Source organism: Pelodiscus sinensis, chromosome 2 (genome assembly GCF_052426305.1).
Source record: "Pelodiscus sinensis isolate ZL-2025 chromosome 2, ASM5242630v1, whole genome shotgun sequence".
Classification (NCBI taxonomy): domain Eukaryota; kingdom Metazoa; phylum Chordata; order Testudines; family Trionychidae; genus Pelodiscus; species Pelodiscus sinensis.
Window position 1 is genome coordinate 35,035,675 of NC_143053.1, and position 20,879 is coordinate 35,056,553.

The following is a 20,879-nucleotide window of genomic DNA, read 5'->3' on the forward strand; positions in this document are numbered from 1 at the left end:
GATATAAAACTTACTCCTCTCCAAAAAAATGTCAATCGTGCCCATCTAAAAATGTATGCATGATAGTGTATGCCTTATCATTATTACTGGTGATTTTTACAGCACCCCAAAATGTCCTGGGTGTATTACAGAACAAATAGAAAACTCTGGTCCTTGCCTTTTGCAATATTTGAGATACTCTGCTATTCTACAGATAAGAGAGGCATTAAAATCTTTGCTCGTTATTAAATTTAGCTTTAGCACAATATATCCTCAAATTCAACTCCTACAAATACTGTAACATGAAACTGAACCCACATGGAAATATGCCAACTGAATATCAAACCAAATTACTTTTTTCTTTGGAATTTTGGATATTCATCCCCATGACATTCAGAGATCACTAATCAGTAGTTTGAAGCGAGAAGAACTTTGTAATTATACATTCAAAACCAAAGAGATATTATCAGACACACAGAGCTATATGCAACAACATTAGATACAACACTAATTATGCAAAGTCATATACCTAGGGAGAGGAAATAAGTTAGGGAGGTTATAATGTCCCTCTTCACAGCCATGTGGAATAATTCATATACTACTGGGACCCATAAGCTTGGAAAAATGTAAACATAACTGAGAAAATTAAAGAGGGAAAGAAAATATTATAAGCACAGGAGAAGACACCATATAAGGAGAAAATGAGGGAGCTAAGGCTATGTCTACACTACAGAGTTTTTTCGGAAAACTTCCCAAAAAAGCCTGCAGTCTAGGCGTAGCCTGAGTCTATGGAGTCTAAGAAAAGGAGGACTTTGCCATCATCTGTAAATACCTTCAAGAAACTGTGTAAATGAAGAAAGGGAGTTTTTCACTGTCTCTAAAAACAATAAAGCAAAGAGAAATAACCTGGAGCTAAGAAAGAAAATGTTTAGGCTAAATATTAGGAAATAAGTCTCAAAGGTAAAAACAATTGGACAACACAAGACACTAAATAGGAGACAGGAGAACAGTGTAGATAAGACATTGGTGTTAATGATGTAGTGAGTTGTGCTAATGCTTCATTGAAATATATTATGCTCTAGATGCTAATCAATCATTTATTAGATTTTCTTTTTGCTCAGCTGTGAATAGATACTCTGGTTTCACTATGTGAAAGAATCCTCCCCATGTTTTACAGATTGCACCTCTATAAACCAGTACTCCCTGGTCCAGCAATATCTGTGGACTGGAAGAACTATGGATGTTCCAGAATCAGAGTCCCAGAACACTGCATGGAGTAGGAGGGCTGGGAGCCCAGCATGATGCAGGGGTGGGTGGTGAAGGAGCATGGCCCAGCTGGGCTGCAGGGGGAGGTGGGAAGACAAGCATGCAGATTAGTTGGACTGATGGGGCAAAGTGAGAAGCCAGTCGTGTAGCTCAGCTGGGCTGTGTAGGAGGTGGTGGGAGAGGCGGGAGAGTTGGGAGCTGGCATGTGCCTCAGCTGGACTTCACAAGGCGGTGGGGTGGAGAAGCATGACACACATCCCAGCTGGGCTGCCCTGGGGAGCTGAGAAGCCTGGTGGAAGGATAGCCAGGGGATGGGGCCACAAATGACTTCCCCTCGTCTGGCTAAATCCCTTATCCGGGACGAGTCAGGTCCTGAGGGTGTTGGACCAGGGAGGTCCAACCGGTATATAATCATTCTATACTCTGGTGACAATTCAGGATATCAGGCAATGGGGATGGATTTATTATGAGTCACATTTTGACATATCCATGTATGGATGCAAAAGTGTGGAGCAGAGACAAGGAACAAGTTGCTTACCCTAAGCAGGAGCCAACAATAACTGTAGTGCCTGTACTTCCCTGGTCAGGGATTTGCCATCTATTGACGAGAGCATATTTTCATCCCTCTCAAGAGGGGAGGTTGCACGTGTGACCAACCTGTATGTCAGGAAACTCCAAAATGCCTCCTAGAGTTCTTTCAACCACCACCCATTTGAATCCATGTATAAGAGGGACAATTCCACCCTACACTCACGCTTTTTGATTATAGAATGTTGGGTACCATCTGTGTAAAATCTGTTCAATGTGTGTTGGGTCTAAACTAAAATGTAACAGCACCTTATTTTAGTCCCTAAGAAATTTTAGAAAACAACTCACCCAATTGGCCTTGAAACAACAAGCTCCACTTGTGGTTCAGGCTTAGATTCTAAAATGATGTTATACACCTCTTCAAAAGTGGCTCCTTGCAATAGCCTTCCATTCCACTCTAACACTTCATCACCTGCAATTACAGTAATAATTACCTTCTTATTAAAAAAAGCTTATCCTGTGAACTGCACTGGTAGAGACAACCTCCCTCCTCTACTACAAACTTTCTGAATTGTGTAATCTGTACTGCAGAACAAGCTTAGTGTCTTAAAATAAGAGAAGTCTGGAGTACTAAAAGCTTCTCATACATCATCTTTGAATAATGCCAGCAAATATTAATAGTAAAACTAAGACAACTACTGCCTAGTAAAAATAACTCAGTTACTAACCAGATAAAGCATTGTTATTGCAGGTATTTTTTTTTAAAGTAAGTTGCTTTTTGAAAAAAATGTGAGAATGAATAGAACCTGTAAAAGTGTCAACTGGATAATCTAGGGACTGAAAGTAGGGGTTGGTTTCAAATGTATCAGCTGCATTGCTATAGCTATCAAGTGTACATAATTACTTCAAACCAAACTTACAAGAACTTATTTTCTTGCTTATTGTTTTCTGTACAAAAGCTCATTTCTAAAGCAGACACATACCTGGTCTAAGATGCCCCACGGTATCAGCTAAACTGCCTTTTTTCACTTTGGTAATAAATGCACACAGGCGACCAGTTTCAGTCATCTTTCCTCCTACCACCTGTTTGGAAGAAAAGGGTTGTCACATAAATAGAATTATTGTTTAATGACTGAAACTTAAATGACAATATAAACAAAATAATTCAGTGATTCATTTTTTTAAAATGCAGCATATATGAGGCTGATACTGATATACATGTAAGGAAATCCAAATCCCTAGTTTAACGATAATGCAATGCAAATACAGAATTTTAAAGCTCATGAACTCTATAGTTCATGTAAACAGAATAAGTTGATAGTCTCACAGCAATGTAAACTACTATAAAAAAAATTCCCAACATTTAAGGTACCAGTGGCTAGACTGTTTACTTCAGTAAAAAAAATCTACCTTCATAATTGTAATTGCTAGGCAAGGACATCTTAGTGTATGCTGTTCTAATTGCATGCACACAGCTCAGATTGGTTTTAAGATTTTAGGGACAGGTATTCCAAAGAGAGTATACTTCTTAACTTGTAGCAGGAAGGCACAAAATTCATTGTTATTAACTGAAGATTTAATCTTTTTTTAAATCAGCTAGTTACAAAAAAGAGTAATTTTGTAAGCTCTATTTTACATTATTTTTCTCCTTCAGGCAAAATACAATAAATTTTGACTATCACTACAAGTAAATAAGTCTCCAAATATTTAATATTTTTATAATTTTTTTACCAGTCTCAGTAAAAATATATTTAATCAGTAAATGACTGTTTTTACCGTATACGGTTTTACACAAAAAATTCCCCAATCTTTTAGTGCCTCGTTTAGTGAAAAATATAATATTCTATAGTACTGTTGATTCTTTTTCTTTGATTTTCGTTGGCTCTAAGAGGGAGCAGCTTGATGAAGAATCTGTACGAAAATGTTCAATCTATTTTAAAGTGATATGAACCTATAACTGCATAACGATAGAAGTTATACTATTTCCCTTTAATATAAACTTCTTTTAACATACAAGTAATTTGCAAAATAATTTTACTAAGCAGGGGAGTTTATTCAAAGGGATCAAATTATTAATTAAATCTGTGTTAATTTGTTAAGTTTATTACAATACCTATATTAAGGATTTCTCTCTGTGTGGAAAGATGGTACATTGACTTTACTATGTATCTCTGAGAGTCAAGAAAGAATGTATTATACAGTGTAGTCTTCTAATTCTATACCTTAGATTTTTTAACAGACTCTATGAAGCAATACAATTGTAATATCAAATCTGTTTTAAAGGTTAATTTACAGCTTAAAGAAACAAAACTAATAAACTTAAAATCCATGGAGGGCAAAATCATTTAAAATAATTTTTCATACTTATTTACTTTGGTTAAAACAATCGCAATTCTTGTGCTCAAAGTAAAGACAGTTAAAACAAACAGGACATCAATGTAACAGAAGGCAACATATTTAAACATAATTATTGACAGAGTGATACTATTATACCCTTATTTAATTTTTCTGATCCTCAAACTATGAAATACATTCCAAAGCAATTCCTTTTTCACTGACCTTGTCCTCTCACAATGTAGCCATTTTCCAATTAAATACAAATTCCAAAAAATTCTAAAGCAGATTAATATAGCTCATAATTGTGCTGACATAATCTCTATTTACAGTATCCCATACTATAGAGTTAGCTGTGCACTTGAATGTAAGCCAGTACTATGTTAAATGAAAAATAATGGAATAATCAAATGTGTTGACAATTTGCCATAACGAAGTTCAAATCACATTTACAGGTTTTGTGGCATTTTTTTTTTTACATAATTTTATTTCTTCTTATATTCTCTTAGGGTCACAAACAATTATCTCAAAGTCCACAAGATGCACATGAAATGGAATAAAACATGAGATACAAATATATAAATTATAAATGGACATATATGTACTAACACACCCGCCAATGGAGAGTTCAAATGGGGTAACTGTCCCAGGGCTCAACGATTCAAAGGATCCAGGGCTCCCTTTAAATCGTTCTGGAGGCTTGCTGGCATAACTCCGGTGTGTGCTGGGGTAGAACATGGACCATGCAGCACCAAGGAGTGGCTGCCCCAGCACCACCCCTTCTGCCCAAGTCCCCGCCTCTTCCAGAAGTGTGGTACCCCTTCTTCCCCCCACCTTGCCCAAGCACCCAGTGAGTCTGTTGGCATGCCTGAATACTAGACATCAAATCATAGTAAAGGTGAAACCTTATTGCTAAACAATCATATACAATAAATAAATACAAATTAAATCACAACTTGGATTATTTAATACATAAAAGTCCATAAATGTAAAACAATATAGAATTAACTTGAACAAAATTCCAACCCCCCTTCCAGTATACATTTTATTAAGCACATCTAAGACCTTGAGAAATAATCATTTTGGTAATTAACAATAAACTGTCACTATACTGTATTTCTGGGTGTACTGGCAACATTTAAAATATTTTTTCTTGCATATTAACTAGTTTACTAAACTTTAAATGTTATTACTTAACATCTAGCTAAAAAAGTAACAATTGTCCATTACTAACCTTTAATCCAAGCACTGCTCCCGAATCTCTAGGCACACTTCCATCTTTCAGCCGTTTATTTAACAAAATTCGTCCAATTAGACGTTCTCCATCTTTGGATGGCTGCCAGGTCACAGGGTGCTATGATAAAATGTTAATGGAAAATATAGTGAATATATTTTCTCTGAAAAAAATCTCAATATTATTTTTATTTCCTCATAAGTATACAATTTTAAAAGTAGTATGATTACACCATCATTAATTTAATAAAATTATAAAACTAAGACCTGCGAAAGACCTCTTAGGTAATTTATTCTATCCCTAAATCATTTAAAGTATGCATAAAATCTCTACTCCACAAATACATTCATACATCCAATTTGTGGAATATTTATAGCTATATTTACACATAGCATGTTGTTTACAGTGTTGTTTTAGCTGTATTAACCTGAGGACATGAGCTGCAAGGTAGGTGAAATAATATCTAACTTCTTTCAGTGGAAGAGGCAAGCTTTTGAGCTTCACACAGCTCTTCCTCAGGTCTGGAGAAGGAAACTAAAATGTCCAAGCTAAATAGGTGGGCCATATTGTTAAGCATAAGGGGTTCATAGATGTTATCTGAAAATACTTTAAACCAAGTGGGCAATTAACACCTCTGCAGTCACAAGATAATAGAGAGTTAGTATTCAGCAGACTGTGTCAGGAAGTTGTGATGGAGATAACAAACAGTGTGAGATTTGATGAGGACCCATCCTGAACAAAATCTTTCCCAGCCCCTTTCTTGTATCCTTCAAACAGAAACCTAATCTCACCAACCTCATCAAAAGACACAATCTCTCCACAGACCAGGACACATCAACTCAAAACAGACTGTGCTGAAACAACAGATTTAAAACCCATAGCCGTATCTCCATCTCTACAATCATCAACACTCTCTCCCAACCCACCTTTCAAGATCCATGGCTCCTACACTTGCCTATTATAATATGTGGGGTACCACATTCTGCACATCAAATGCCACATCAACATCTATGTGGGTAAAACTGTTACCCCAGAATTTAAAAAACCAATGAATGGTCCTGCAGCACCTTAGAGACAAACAAAAAACATAGCTAGTATCATGAGCTTTCATGGGCACAACCCACTTCTTCAGAAAGCTGCAGGACCATTAGTTGTTTTTTCAGTTTTTTAAGTTACAGACTAACATGGCAACACCTTTGAGACCCAGAATTTGTCATTCCCGCATGTACCCCAAATGGGACAGTAATGCAGTCAGTAATTCTGTATGTTTAGCCTCTTCCACTAAAAACCAAATATCATATAGCAAGAAAAATCTTAGTCCCTGGGAGGCAAGACCACACAGTTGCAAATCTGCAGCTTTGTTTTCAGAATGGGAGGATGTATTAGAAAGTTAATAAATAAGTATGGAAGAGAGTGAGTGACTAGCAACCTTGATTTTAAATACAGGCAGTCCCCGACTTACGCGGATCCGACTTACGTCGGATCCGCACTTACGAACCAGGCTTTCTCACCCCGGAGGTCGAGGTAGCAGATTGCTACCTGCGAGCTGCGGGGCAAGAAAGCCCCGTTCGTAAGCTGCTGCGGTGCCCCTGGTCTGCTGGAGACCGTCTCCAGCAGACCAGGGGCACCGGGTGGGTTCCCGCGCTTCTGAGGCTTTGCCAGAGCAAAGCCTCAGAAGCGCGGGGAACTGCCGCTGCTGCCGCTTGAGACCCGGTGCCTGTGGTCTGCTGGGGACCGTCCCCAGCAGACCACAGGCACCGGGTCTCAAGCAGCAGAAGCCTCAGAAGCGCGGGAACCCGCTCGCTGCTGCCGCTTGAGTCCCGGTGTCTGTGGTCTGCTGGGGACGGTCCCCAGCAGACCACAGGCACCGGGACTGAAGCCGCAGCCGTGGGGGGGGGGGTCCCGCGCCTCTGAGACTTTGCCAGAGCAAAGCCTCAGAGGCGCGGCACCCCGCTGCCGCTGCTGTTCTGCTCCCCATGTCCCTGGTCTGCTGGGGGGGAGGGGTGCGGATAGTGCCCCCTCTCCCCAGAAGACCAGGTTTTTGTTTTGGACCCTGGAGCAGAGCAGCTGGGGCGCTGCGGATTGGTCCTGCAGCACCCGCTCTGGGCACTACTGGACCAACCCGGCAGCACCCCAGCTGCTCTGCCCCAGGTCCTGATTCAGCCGCTGCTGGTCAGTTTCAGCAGTGGCTGAATCAGGACGCCTGGGGCAGAGCAGCTGGGGTGCTGCTGGGTTGGTCCAGTAGCGCTGAGGAGCGGTGCTACTGGAGCAACCCAGCAGCACCCCAGCTGCTCTGCCCCAGGCGTCCCCAAGTCAGCCGCTGCTGAAACTGACCAGCGCTGACTACAGGAAGCCTGCCCCAGGCTTCCTGGAATCAGCGCTCATCAGTTTCAGCAGCAGCTGACTTGGGGAAGCTTGGGGTTCTTAAGTTGAATCTGTATGTAAGTCAGAACTGGCGGTCAGTTTCAGCAGCGGCTGAATCTGGACGCCAGTTCCGACTTACATACAGATTCAACTTAAGAACAAACCTACAGTCCCTATCTTGTATGTAACCCGGGGACTGCCTGTACCTCAGCATGGTGTTATGATTAGGAATGTTTTGATGATAAGAGATAAAGAATTTTGCTGAAATTAGAAAAAGTAGTGACCCAGTAGAAGTTACTATGGTGATCCTTAGAAGTTACTATAGAAAATGTGCTTTGTTTGAGGTTAGTTATAAAAGATTAGGTGAACGCACTCTGCTTGTGTCAATTATTTGTCACACAGATGAGCTGTGCCTCCATTGATTATTTCTGACACTGTCTGAAGAGAAACAGTCAAATTGCCACTACTTTATGTTCTGAAAATCCTGGGTGAAAAATCTGGCAAGCCATTTTCTCAGAGCGATAAAAAGGAAAAGAGTGATTGATACAAACAGTTTGCTGTCCTGGGCAAAAAGAGAGGATGAAGGGCAGGGTAGCAACTTGGAATTTCTCTGTTCTGTGGTCCATGAGCCAATTTATTATTATATTTCATTACTGGGTCAGTGCCTCAAGATGGCAGCCTGGTCAAGGGATTATGTCGAAAGGAAAGGGAATATCTAGAAAAAGAGAACAACTGGAAATGATTTTGGGAAACAGCTTGACTAATTTTGTACAACAGCATAGTAATTGTCTTTGGAAGCCTGGGAGCTTTAGAAGTCCAGAGAATTCCTGCAGCTCATTAGGCAGATGGTAATGATGGTAAAGAGATAAATCAGTTAAAGACAAAAGTGGAGAAATTAAAGAAAGATAAAACTGAGTAAGACAAAAATAACCAGCCTGACTCTCCAGACTGAGACAGTGGCAATGCAAAAGCAAGTGTGTGATAGTGAGAGAGAGAGAGAGAGAGAGAGAGAGTGAATGAAAAGCTAGAACAGGAAGTCTGCAGATTGAAACAGAAGAAAAGGAAAGGCATTGTTAGAGCCCTACTTGAAGGATTCTTAGCAAAAGACCCAGGCAGATTATGGATAATGTAAGAGACAAAGTTATGCTCTCAGAGTCATGTTGGGAGATCAGAAGATAACAGTGGCTGAACTTCTAGGAAGCAGTAGTTTGGAAAAGGTGGATGGATCAGAGGACCACCCTGACTAGTATCTTTCTTATTATGATTAGAGGAATGGTACTCATTAGTTTCCTTTTCCCTCAGGTAGGATTGCCAGGTGTCCAGTTTTGAACCGGCATTTTCTAACTAAGATGTAATGTAGACTGTGATGTAATGTCAAGTGTGTCTGGTATTTTTGTTGAAACCATCTGGCAACCCTACCCTCGGGCTCTTCTGAGCAGTCCCTGTATGGTTTCTGTAAAAGCTGCACTCAGTCCCAAAGCCCTCATGGTGGGGAAGATTGGTCCTCAAAGGACAACCAATAAGGAGAAGAATTGAGCCAGGTTAGAGCCATAGAGAAATTGGTTGGCTGTAAGTACCGGTTCCCAGATGTTTTGGCCCACACTTTTAGATTTGTTGCTCTCTGTACTTTTTCATGTCTAACCATGAAGAAACTCTGTTTAAATCAATGACCCTCCTAGGTAATACTCTAAAGTGCTAAAGAGGAGATAGGAATGAGAAAGGAGACAGGCCCTACAAAAGTCAGGGGAGAGCCCCATATCCCTGGCAGGACAAAATTTGGAGACACCTTCTAAGGTATAAGCCGAAGTTAAAGATAGATGAATTGTCCACCTTGTAATTTTTGTTAAGACTTGCTGAGCACAAAGGGAAGACCCCAAGGGTGCCTCCTGTTACCGTGCTTTGGAAGACTGGACTAGATTGCCTGATTTGGACACTGTTGGATGTGCAAGGTTCAAAGAGTATGTGCAGTTTGAAGGAGGGGCATTCAGACAGAATTTGTTGTTAGATACAGCTGCCACTTATTTCAGAATTACACCCTGTTTGAGTATCCAGCTGGAGTTAAAATCTTACAAGGATTTAATGTGGTATAGAGTATTGTTCCCTTTTGCAGGCACATACTGTATTGGGTAGAAAAGAAGGGAAATAAAAGGGCAATTTGGCTTAACGGATTTGGAAAGAGAAGGGATTCTGGGATTGACGTTTTGAGAGAATTAAGACTGCTAGTTCATTTTGCTAACAGGGTCCTATGGGAAATGCCTCCTGGCTCATCCTGGGAACCAGTGGAGATATCAGCAAGCTGCAGGCTAGCAGCCCTCTACCCATCTGAAGAACCGGAGTGGCCCATATAGTCCCCCAGAAGTTCTGGCAATTGCAGAAAAATACTGGGAGGCATGGGTCAAGAATAAAATAGAATGTGATAGATAAAATAGAATCTGAAGAATTGGAATGGCCCATGTAGTCCCCCAGAAGTCCTGGCAATTGCAGAAAAATACTGGAAGCTGGCAGTTGCCACAGGTGGAGGATTGCTCCCAAGAAACAGTTAAAGGTGTTGCTTACCAGGTACCTGGTTACCAGTTCACATCCCAACCTTGGAAGCCTGAAGAAATTTTTAACAGGGACAAAGGATGATTAGCTAATAAAGTTAAATAGTGCCTTAATAAAATGGTTATTAATATGCAGCCCAATATGACAGGAAAATGGCTCCTTCAAGGACCCCATGGAATAAAAGGAAAAGAAATGTGGACTCTGGAACCACCTGTAATTAATTTGATCAGAGCATATGCAGTTCAAAACAATGAAAAAAACTAATTGGTGATTGATCCAACCCACACCCTGAAAAAGATTACTGTGGGCCTCATTTTAGCAAATATCTTGGCAATAGAACCCATTTTGAAAGTTTTTCAAACCATTCTATGAGCACTGAAAAATTGCATTAATCTTCACGATGTCCCCAGACCATGCAAGAACTGAATAAAAAGGTACATTCTGGGAACATTTTGGCACAAGGTTAGATGTTCTTAATTCTATAAAGGTGGAAATGATTGTGAATAAAAGAAATTCAGTGGAGCACCGTCTAAAGGGTTTAGCAACATCCCTGAGGGCATCTTTAGATCGCTAATGCTCAATACAGGATGGGGTGGCATATATATCAGATGAATGGGAGCAATCGCAAGAAAAAGACGATCTCCACCCCTTGCACCCTTCTGGTGCCCTCCTTAGCCCTGGAATGCATACAAATACTGATGTGAAAAAATGACACTCTATTGGATATGATTTGAGATGATAAGTGAAAATAAGAGCATTATTTTGAAAAATTCCATCTACTGAGAGGGATTTACTATGGTGGAAAATGGTGAATTTTACCTACGATAAAAGATCTGGCGAGATTAATGTATTTGTATTATTGAATTCAGAAGCAGAAATAAGGTGGGCTTCTCCCTTTGTAGTGCTGGGCCTTAATCCTAATCCTATAGTGATGGAGCCCATGGGTCATAGGTTATAGGTAACAAAAGAGGTCTGGGTTGGAACTGCTAATCTGCTTAGAAAAACCTGAAATTGGGTATGAATGTACTACACAGGGGCGGTATGTGGGGGTCACTAAGGGTCACATGCACATACATCCCAAAAGCTGTGGGCAGAAGTGGCAAGATGCCAGCTAACATCTGGCCAGGCCAGAGCCTCTGGACATCAGGGGTAGTAGCAGCAGGGATGGGAACTGGCTTGTGCCCATAACAGTGGTCTGATGCACCTACACTCACAGGCAGCAGTGGGCAAAGGGAAGCAATGTGGCCCCAGCTCTCTCTTCTCTCCTGGTGTGTCCATCAGGGAAAGGGCAGGACTGCCCCTGCAATTGCCATCAGGAAGTGGAGCAACATTGGGATCAGAGTGAGTTGGGGCTGTGTTACTCTGCTTCTCCCACCACTACCAGTGAGGCTATGTCTACACTACAGAGTTTTTTTCAAAAAACTTCATTTACATCCACACTGCAATCATGTTCTTTCAACCAAAATTGAAAGAACAAAGGGGTTTTTCCAATACTGGAAAATCTCTTTCTATGAGGAAGAAGCCTTTTTGCAAAAGAGCTCTTTCAGAAAAAGGCATGTGTGGACGGAGAAGGAGTTCTTTCGAAAGAAGAGGAAAGAGGAAAAAGCACAGGTGCCCTGGTGACCACTCCCTCCATAAAAATCAAAGCTTAAATGCGAGATAGTGTCCATTCAGTGCGCATACAATCTTTCGAAAAAGCAGATTGCTTTTTCGATGCGTTTTTGCTGTGTAGACGCTCTCTTTCAGAAGAAATTTTTTTGGAAGCTCTCTCCTGGGAAAGCTTCTTCCAAAAGAAGCCTGCAGTCTAGATGCAGCCTAAGTATGCGAGGACTTCACACTCAGGCTCCGTCGACGGAGCCATGTAGATTTGTTGTTTTGGCAAATGCAAATGAAGCCGCGATTTAAATGATCGCGGCTTTATTTACATTTACATGGCTGCCGCGCTGAGCCAACAAACAGCTGATCAGCTGTTTGTCGGCTTGTGCGCTAGTCTGGACGTTCCCCCTGTCGACATCAAAGCCCTTTGTCGGCAGCCCCGGTAAACCTCATTCCACGAGGAATAACGGGGCTGCCAACAAAGGGCTTTGATGTCGGCAGGGGAGCGTCCAGACTATCTGATCAGCTATTTGTCGGCTCAGCGCGGCAGCCATGTAAATGTAAATGAAGCCGCGATCATTTAAATCGCGGCTTCATTTGCCTTTGCCTATGTGTCTAATCTACATGCCTCTGCCGACAGAGGCATGTAGTCTAGACACAGCCTCAGTGTCCTGCAGTGCCCTGGGCCGCATCGGTTGGGAGAAGAGGCAGGGCGGGACAGAGCAAGGACGGGGAGAAGCAGGGCCTAGGGGACAGACGGGGTTTTCCTGGCCCTTCCCCAGACTGGAGGGGCAGTGTCATGTGGCCAGTGCTCCCCCTCCCCCCGCTATGCCTGACCTCACCAGTTGTCCCTGGGACCACAAATACTTTGCAGTCACAGGATGTATGTTTAGAAATGATAGATGGAAAATGTCATTATGCTATTCATCCATTTGTAAATTAATCTGTGATTGTGTATATGGGTGATAATTGTATAGGTCTTAGAAGTTGGTGCCCAATTATCATAATTATGTACATGATGTATCTCATGAACCTCATCGAAACAGATGATTTTGCCATATTGTAGTTATTGAAGGTTGTGATTTTAAACTTCAATGCTTGAATTGAAATATAGCAAATTAAAAGTGAAATACACTTTGTGTTCAAATATAATACTTGCACCCATTGGAATGAATTTAACTATTTGTACAGATATTGCTTCAGCATCAGCTTGTGAAGAATTATTTACATGCTACTAAACAGGAGGCATGTAAGATTACAGTCACAGTCCATCATTCTACTAGTGATATTAAATAAGTAATTGAGAGGATTAGCAAAAAATTGGAATATAAATAGTAAGCAGACAGTGGTGGGATGGTCCCTCATGGAAACAGGGATTTTAAATCTGTATTTAGTACCAATTGTGGTGAATCTTGTATTTTAGATAGTAATGTTTTGTTCCTGGTGTTGACATGCTGCATTCAAAGGAAGAATAATCAGTTACAAAGCCCACATTTTTCCTTGCCCTGGAACTTACATGAGGTCTGCTCTATAATGAGGCATATTCAGGGATGAAAACAGAGTGTCAGCAAGAAAATTATTGCTCAGTATCAGTAAAGAGCATTGAGCCTATGCTGAGTCTCTCTTATAAGACATTGAATTTGTGTAAGTTTGTGAAGTTCTTAATGTTAAAGATAGATAATCTCCAAGGAGATGAGTCTTACTCAAGAATTTGGCATTCCTATATTTACCCCAGATGAAACAGTACTTCAATCAACAATTCTGTATGTTCAGTCACTGCCACTAACAAGCCAATCATCACATAAGCTAGGAACATCTTAAGTCCTGAGAGGCAAGGCCAAATAGCTATATGTTTGCAGCTTTGCTATCGAAATAGGGGGATGGGACAGAAGATTAATATACAGTATTACAAATATGGAACCAAGTAAGTGAGATCTTAGTTTTAAGTGCTCCATGTGTTTATGACACCAAACGTTTTGATGGTTAAGAGATAATGAGTATTTTGCTGAAATTAGGAAAATGGGTGACTCACTAGAAGTCATTGTATCTGATGTATTTTGTTTGAGATTAGCTATAAAAGATGAGGTGAAAGCACTTGGACTGTGCTAATTGTTTATCAGATGGATGAGCTGTATCCCACTGATTTATTCCTGACACCTCCTTGAGTAACAGTAAAGTTACTACTGTTTTGGATTGTAAAAACCCTGAGTAATAAAACTAGACAATCATTTCATTATCAAATGAACTTACACATGAAAATGACAGAAGACAAAAACACCTATTGCTTGTAGATCAACAGTTTTCACAAAGCAATAATTTGATATATGACCTCATCCTCTGAGGAAACCTCATAACACCTCAAAGGGCAAGGCTGAAAACTTAAATTCATAATTCTGCTGGACACTAAAAAACATGGCTTTAACACTAACTTTATGTCCCATTACAACAATTTGCAATAGACCCTGCTGCCTACTGTGCCTCCCGTGGCCTCCAAGTGCAGAGGTGAAAATCGCCCATTTCATTTTAAGTGATCTCCTACACCTTGTCTGAACCCAACGGCTATGTCTACAATGCCCCCATTTTGTGGAAAAAATATGCAAATGAGGCAAAGCGTGGAATATCCCTTCATTTGCTTAATAAACTAGGCTCTGTTTTTGCGCAAGAGGCTTTGGCGCAAAAAGGAGCCATCTACACAGCTCTTGCACAAGAGGGGGGTTTGGCGCAAAAATAGAGACTAATTAATTATGCAAATGAGGTGAAACGATATTCCATGCTTCACCTCATTTGCATATTTTTTGTGCAAAATGGGAGCAGTGGAGACATAGCCCTTATGTTTAACAATCTGTCCAACCTTATATATAGCTTGGGATCTCTGGTTTCATACCCTAGACCTGAAGAAGAGTTGTTTGATGCTCAGAAGCTTGTCCCTTCCACCAGCAGAAGTCAGTCCAATAAAAGATATTATATCGCCTACCTGGTCTTTTTTGTACACAATAGAAAAGAACAGATCTTTGATATATGTGATTACATTTAATCCTGATGCTGAATATGAAGCACAGAAGAACCTCAGAGTTACTAAATGCACTTACAGGAGAGGGGGGAAGGAAAGGGAGCAATTGCCCCAGGGCCTGGCAAGTCAAAGGGGTCTGAGGCTCCTAGCTGCCGCTGCTGCTACTGCGACAGCAGGGGCCTCTTTGAATTGATACTCAAGAGCAGTGCCACATGCTCCACAAGTCTCTGAGAGCTAGGGGGTGGGGGAAAGACACTGTGATGTGAGTGGCACTAAGGGCTGACTGCCCTCAGCCCTGCACCTGGGTAACTTACCCCAGGGTCCACAGTGGCTGTTGACCCTGCTGACTAAAACTATGGAAATGGAGGCTGTTCGTAACTCTTAATAAAATGCTAGGTTGTTCTTTAAAAAGTTTACAACTGAACATTAATGTAATACAACTTTGAAACTTCACTATGAAGAAGAAAAATGCTGCTTCCAACCTTCTTAATTTAAATGAATAAAAGCATGGAAACAGTTTTCTTACCTTGTCAAATTAAAAAAAATCCCATTAATTTTTTTAGTAATTTACATTTAACACACTACTGTACTGTAGTTGATTTTGTTTGTCTGCTTCTGCTTCCACTAGACTGCATACTTCTAGTTCCAAATGAGGTGTGTGGTTGACTGGTCAGTTCGTAACTCTGGTGTTCATAACTCCGAGGTTCCATTGTAAAACTCAGAACTCAAGCCTGATACACTGAGGCTCAGACCTACTCTTTTTCACCTTTCTAAACATCTCAGTTTTCCTCTCTGTGAGTATGTAAGGTTTTTCAGATTCCTTTATATTCTCTCAGTGCTCTAAAATTATCAAAAGATCAAATTAAATGTAAAGATATTATGTGTTAGCTCCCCTTTCTAATGTAGTGTTTATTGAAATAATATTAGCATTTCTAATAGTTCATACATAATAAACATAGTCAGCACTGAGTCTGAGTATTCCATCATCCCACTACCACGTGTATGTGTGTGTGAATATATAGATATAGATATAGATACATACACACATGTATTATTACTGTATATTATAACATATTAAGGAAAACTGTAAACAAACTTATCACTTATTTGGTGTAATCATAGTACTTTTTGGCAACTATACACTAGTTTCATGCTTCTTTCCATGCAAAATTAACTGGCACAGTACAACTTTTCCCCTCCAATTACATCTAATAACTCTACAAAGATTTATCACGATCCCCACAAACAAAAGGCAAAACTAATAATTATCAAAGCAGATGGCAAAGACTCTAATACTATACAATACTCAAACAAAAAATGGCATGACAACAAAAGAACAAACATGACAGTGAAAGGGAAAAAAGAAAAACAATTTTCTGTGCAAATCGACCAATTTTTCTCTCTTTTTTAACCTGGGATTTAAACTATTAACTTATTTTAGTCCCAGGAGCACATATGCAGGAAATCATATCAGCCAATTCAACAGAATCCTCATTGTTAATTACTTTATAATTGCAGATAACATCACCAAGTACTAGCATGTGACCATAAGACCAAACTTTCCTTTGTGCCTGAATATTTTTTCTTATGCTACCAAATAGTAAAAATGACAAAGTAAGGGGGGATTTTTAGTTTTGTTTTTCTTTTCTGCACCTTAAGAAATGCTACATTGTCTCTAAAAACACCCTATCTTTTTATTAAATGCACTGTTTTAATGAGTGACACAGAGCACACGAAGACCAAATGAGAAGTTTAAAATGTAAGCTCCACAAGCTCAGTACCTTCTCGCTATGGCTATGCTCCTCATTTAAAGTTGTGCTACTACACGTATCTACCCCAGAGTCTTTAACTTGAGGCTCTGGCCATTCCAAGTCCTCTTCCAAAGAGTGGCCTCCAAAGCACACCATTTTCTTTTGTCTCTCAGATAAGGTGTTAGAGTCCGAAAAAACTGCCTGCTCACTAGTTTTTCTTTTTCCCCTTTGACTGTCCCCTACAAGTGTGGGATAAAAAAAGGGATACAAAAAAGAAAACATGCAAAGGTGTAAATAAAACAAAGGAAAAGTGAAATGATAAAGTAAACTGAATGGTAAGGCTCCACATGTCTCACCAAAGACATTGGGGATGCCTCACTGCTATGCCAAGACGTATGGTCCACCCAGTTGTAATCCATGTCTCCTGTGAGAATCAGACAGACAAGATAGTGCAAGTAAAGGAAAAGCGGAAGAAAGGACAGACACAGATATAATAAAAACTTTTTAAAAATTGTGGTTATCCTGACTGACTCATAACCTTTGACTGTAACACTTGCTGGAATGTTTTCAAGAGAAAGTTGAGACTCTGCATCAATGGAATACATGGAACGTGGAAGACTGTGTGTCTGTATACATATTCAACATATGAAAATATAAAAAAGTGATTTAATTCTATTAACAGTACTTTGACGATCTTACAAAAATATCTACAAATATCACAGAAACATGTGACACCTTATTGTGTATACATTAGAAACTTTTTGGAAACTGACTGCACTAAGTGTAACTTGTATCATCTTTGTCAATCTTAACCTAATAATGCATTTGTCTAGCTTGAAGGCTCTCTTGCCTTTTCTGATCAAAATAATTGTTCTCTGGCAGCTATAATAAACTATGTAAACAGTGAAGTGCCAACTTCAGAATGTTGAAACACCTGTCAAGAGATGATAGATCATTAAGAAAAATAAAAATATGAAACTTTTAGAATTGACTGATATTAACTTTGCATAAATTCATAAAAATGAACATTAATTAATTAATGCAGGCAAAATTATTATTGTTGTATTATTATCTTAAATATGGAATCAATGGACTGTATTTTGATACATTTTAAAATATTTTCACACCATATACATCTAAATTTTATACCAGAAATTTGATTTATTAGATAAATAGAGAGACACTAATGCTATTGAACAGTTGTTCCCAAGGATTAATGCTGTTGTCAATAAAAAGGGGTGATAATAAATGGTTCTGCGCTATATAAATATTTTCCCTTTTATATAGGTCCTGTAAATTATAGAATACACCCATGTCTTTTGGCCTTATAACATTTTCCTTGTATTCTAGAACCATAAGTGTCATCTATCTATAGATTTTAGAAATGTGCATCTGTCTATCTGTCCGTGAGTCTGTTTGTTCAAGAACTCTCCTAAATGATAAGAGCTAGGACCATGAAATTTGGTATGAAGCTTCCTCTTACCCTAACATAAAGCAAGATTAGGGTCTGGTTGTGCCAGGACAATGAGATATGCCTGGAGTTCAATTGTTTCTCATAAAATGGAAAAAGAGGGGTCTGGTAGAAGGGAGTTATACTGTGGAATGATTACAGTTGGGCAGCAAGTGCCCCAGCAGAAAGCCACTGCCAGCTGCAGTGCAGCCACCACTACCCCAGATCAGAGCAAGGGAGCACCAGCAGGAGGCCTGCATGCCTTCCCCCTTCAGCCCCTAAGCTGGATCCAGGGAGTGCCGGTGGCAGACTTGCTGCCCCCAGGCCAGCACAGAGTACAGCTGGATGATGGCCTCTGTGGCCACATCAGGTGACAGGGAAGAGTATGACTAGTGAGTCTGATAACACTTTGATCCACTGACCAAAACACCTTTGATATGGAATGCACAGATACAGACTTCAGAGAATTATGCTACACAATTCATGGTTTTGCAGTGTGATAGGGTTTAATTCTCAGTGTGGCTATTAGCTGAGCTTCCAAAGGCCTTACACTCAACTTAGTGGAATTTCCCTATCTGTATTTTTGAACAATTCATTCAGTCAACATTCTGGGAATGTTGTAGGCATCAACAGTCAAAATTTCATTAATTTTTATGAAAATCTGAAAACCAGAAGTGGGATAATGGAAGAAAAATGGAGCCCCAGAGAGCTCTTCAGAGCCACAAAATCTCTAGTACAACTTCGAAGAACTGGTAGATAATACCTGTTATGGCTTCCAGCAAACAATACCACTGTTTATCTCTGGTGATTCCTGTTAATAGCACCACGTATTGACAGGTAGAATGACTTCTCTCCCAGACAGAAAGAAGAATAACAGCAGGAGAAAAGGAGAAGAGGAGCACAGGTGGCACACAACCCAAAGAAGAGAACAGGGGAGTCTGATATCCAGGGAGCAGAATAAAGGATGCTACATTAGGTGGATGGAGAAACAGAAGTACACAAAATCATGGGTGGAGGAAAAAACAGAGATCCTGGTATGAGGGACATGGTGGACTGAGGAAAATAGGATTGTAAGCAACTCGTGGGATGGACTGTACAATGGGTATCTTGGTATGCAATTTAATGTGGGGAGGGAATGAGAACCCCTGGGGATTGGAGAACACTGGTATGGGGGGGGGGAGTGGAATGGGGGCCAGGGAAGAAAAGAGGAAGAGGGGCACATACCAATCTTGGTTTGGGGGGGAGCAATGAGAGATCCTTGTCTGGCAGGAGGAAGGAATGGGGAAAACAGAGCTCTTGTCATGGAGGCGATTAGAGAGCATGGGAAGAAATGAGAATGGAGGTGACCCAGTGTACTGTTTTGGGGGGAGATAATGGAGGAACCTATTATGGAAGATGAGAAGTACACAGAGAATCTGACAGAGAAATGACTGGAGGGACTAGCAGGGAGTCCCTGAAAAGGAGGAGATGGGAGACTGGCATACACAGAGATCATATAGCAGAACGAAATAATGAAAGGATCAGCAGGCATGTGCAACAAGCTCAGCCTGCTCAAGTTTTGAAGTATATAACTCCCTAGTACACAATAAACACTGCATGAAAAACAGAAAGTTTGACATTTACCCTCACACTTCAGCATCAGTCCCTAAGATGTGCAAACGTCTTCACATTTAAAAAACAAACAAACAAACAAACAAAGAAAACCCGCTTAAGAGTTGGTTTTAAGATCTGAATAGGACAAAATTCAGGAGGAAAATATGAAAATCTCTTCTTAACACAGCCTACTGTCTATTCATTATACAGTCCATATAGCATATATAATATCCCCCATTATTCTGAGATTCACTGGAAAATATTTTAAATCAGTTGGACCAGTATTTCTGGTTATATTTAAGATCCTCATCAATTTCCAATCTCATTTGCTCAAATTATAAATAAGAAAGATCATGGGAGTGGGGTTCAGTTCTAACTGACAATCTTACAGATGTAACCTGAAACCTGAAAGTCCAGATAAGTCTGTTTAACTAACACATACATTACAGAGATGCAAATGGTGGTTAAGGTCAAAGTGAAACTGCACTTAAAGCAACAAGACTGTTGAATATATGGGGGCTACTCTTGCAGTCATTACTCAGAGGTGAGTTGCAAGTTAAGCTTGATCCTTGATGTTATGGTGACATAGTTTAGCATGTGAAGTTTTCTTTAATTTCATAAAATTTAACTCGCATTGAAAACAAATCTTATGAAAGTATTTGTAACTTTACATATTATTTAAAGGTCTGAGACTGCAGTCACTCAAATCAACTGGAATTTTGCTTGATTTAACTGAAAATGGGATTAGACCCTGCCATGAAAGGATTTCTTCAAAGCCATCTGTATATCTTAGGAAGCCAGTCTTCTATCATAGGAAGAACAGAAGAAGACCAATATAGCTCCAGAAAGAGCACTTTAATGACCTGAAAATCAAAAAAGAAGCCAACAAAACTTCGAAACATGGACAATTTCTCAGGAGAATAAAATAGCAGCTCAAGCATGTAGGTATAAAATCAGAAAGGCAAAGATATAAAATTACATTTAGTAAGGCACACAAAAGCCAATAAGAGTTTCTTTAAAATATTAAGAGAAAGAGAAAAATGAAGGAAAGCATAGCTCCTCTACTTGGTAAAGGAGAGCTAATAATTGATGACATAAGTAAAGCTAAGGTGTTTAATGACTGTTTTGCTTCAGTCTTCACTATTAAATGATCAATGCTTGCCAGACACTCAGTACAATTATTAACAACAGGGAAGGAATGCAGTCAAAATAGGGAAAGAACAAGTTAAA

At 39.9% G+C, this 20,879-nt stretch overlaps 1 protein-coding gene across 1 annotated transcript in view; it reads right to left on the bottom strand.

The window, feature by feature from the left end:
• Positions 1-20,879, bottom strand: part of RIMS2 (regulating synaptic membrane exocytosis 2) — a 510,981-nt gene that overhangs the window by 336,579 nt on the left and 153,523 nt on the right. The window contains exons 3-6 of the mRNA XM_089776190.1: positions 16,963-17,030; positions 5,342-5,461; positions 2,757-2,856; positions 2,122-2,245 (exon numbers count right to left, since the gene is read on the bottom strand). Of these exons, the coding sequence (XP_089632316.1) occupies positions 2,122-2,245; positions 2,757-2,856; positions 5,342-5,461; positions 16,963-17,030 (412 nt within the window). The remainder of the gene's footprint in view (positions 1-2,121; positions 2,246-2,756; positions 2,857-5,341; positions 5,462-16,962; positions 17,031-20,879) is intronic.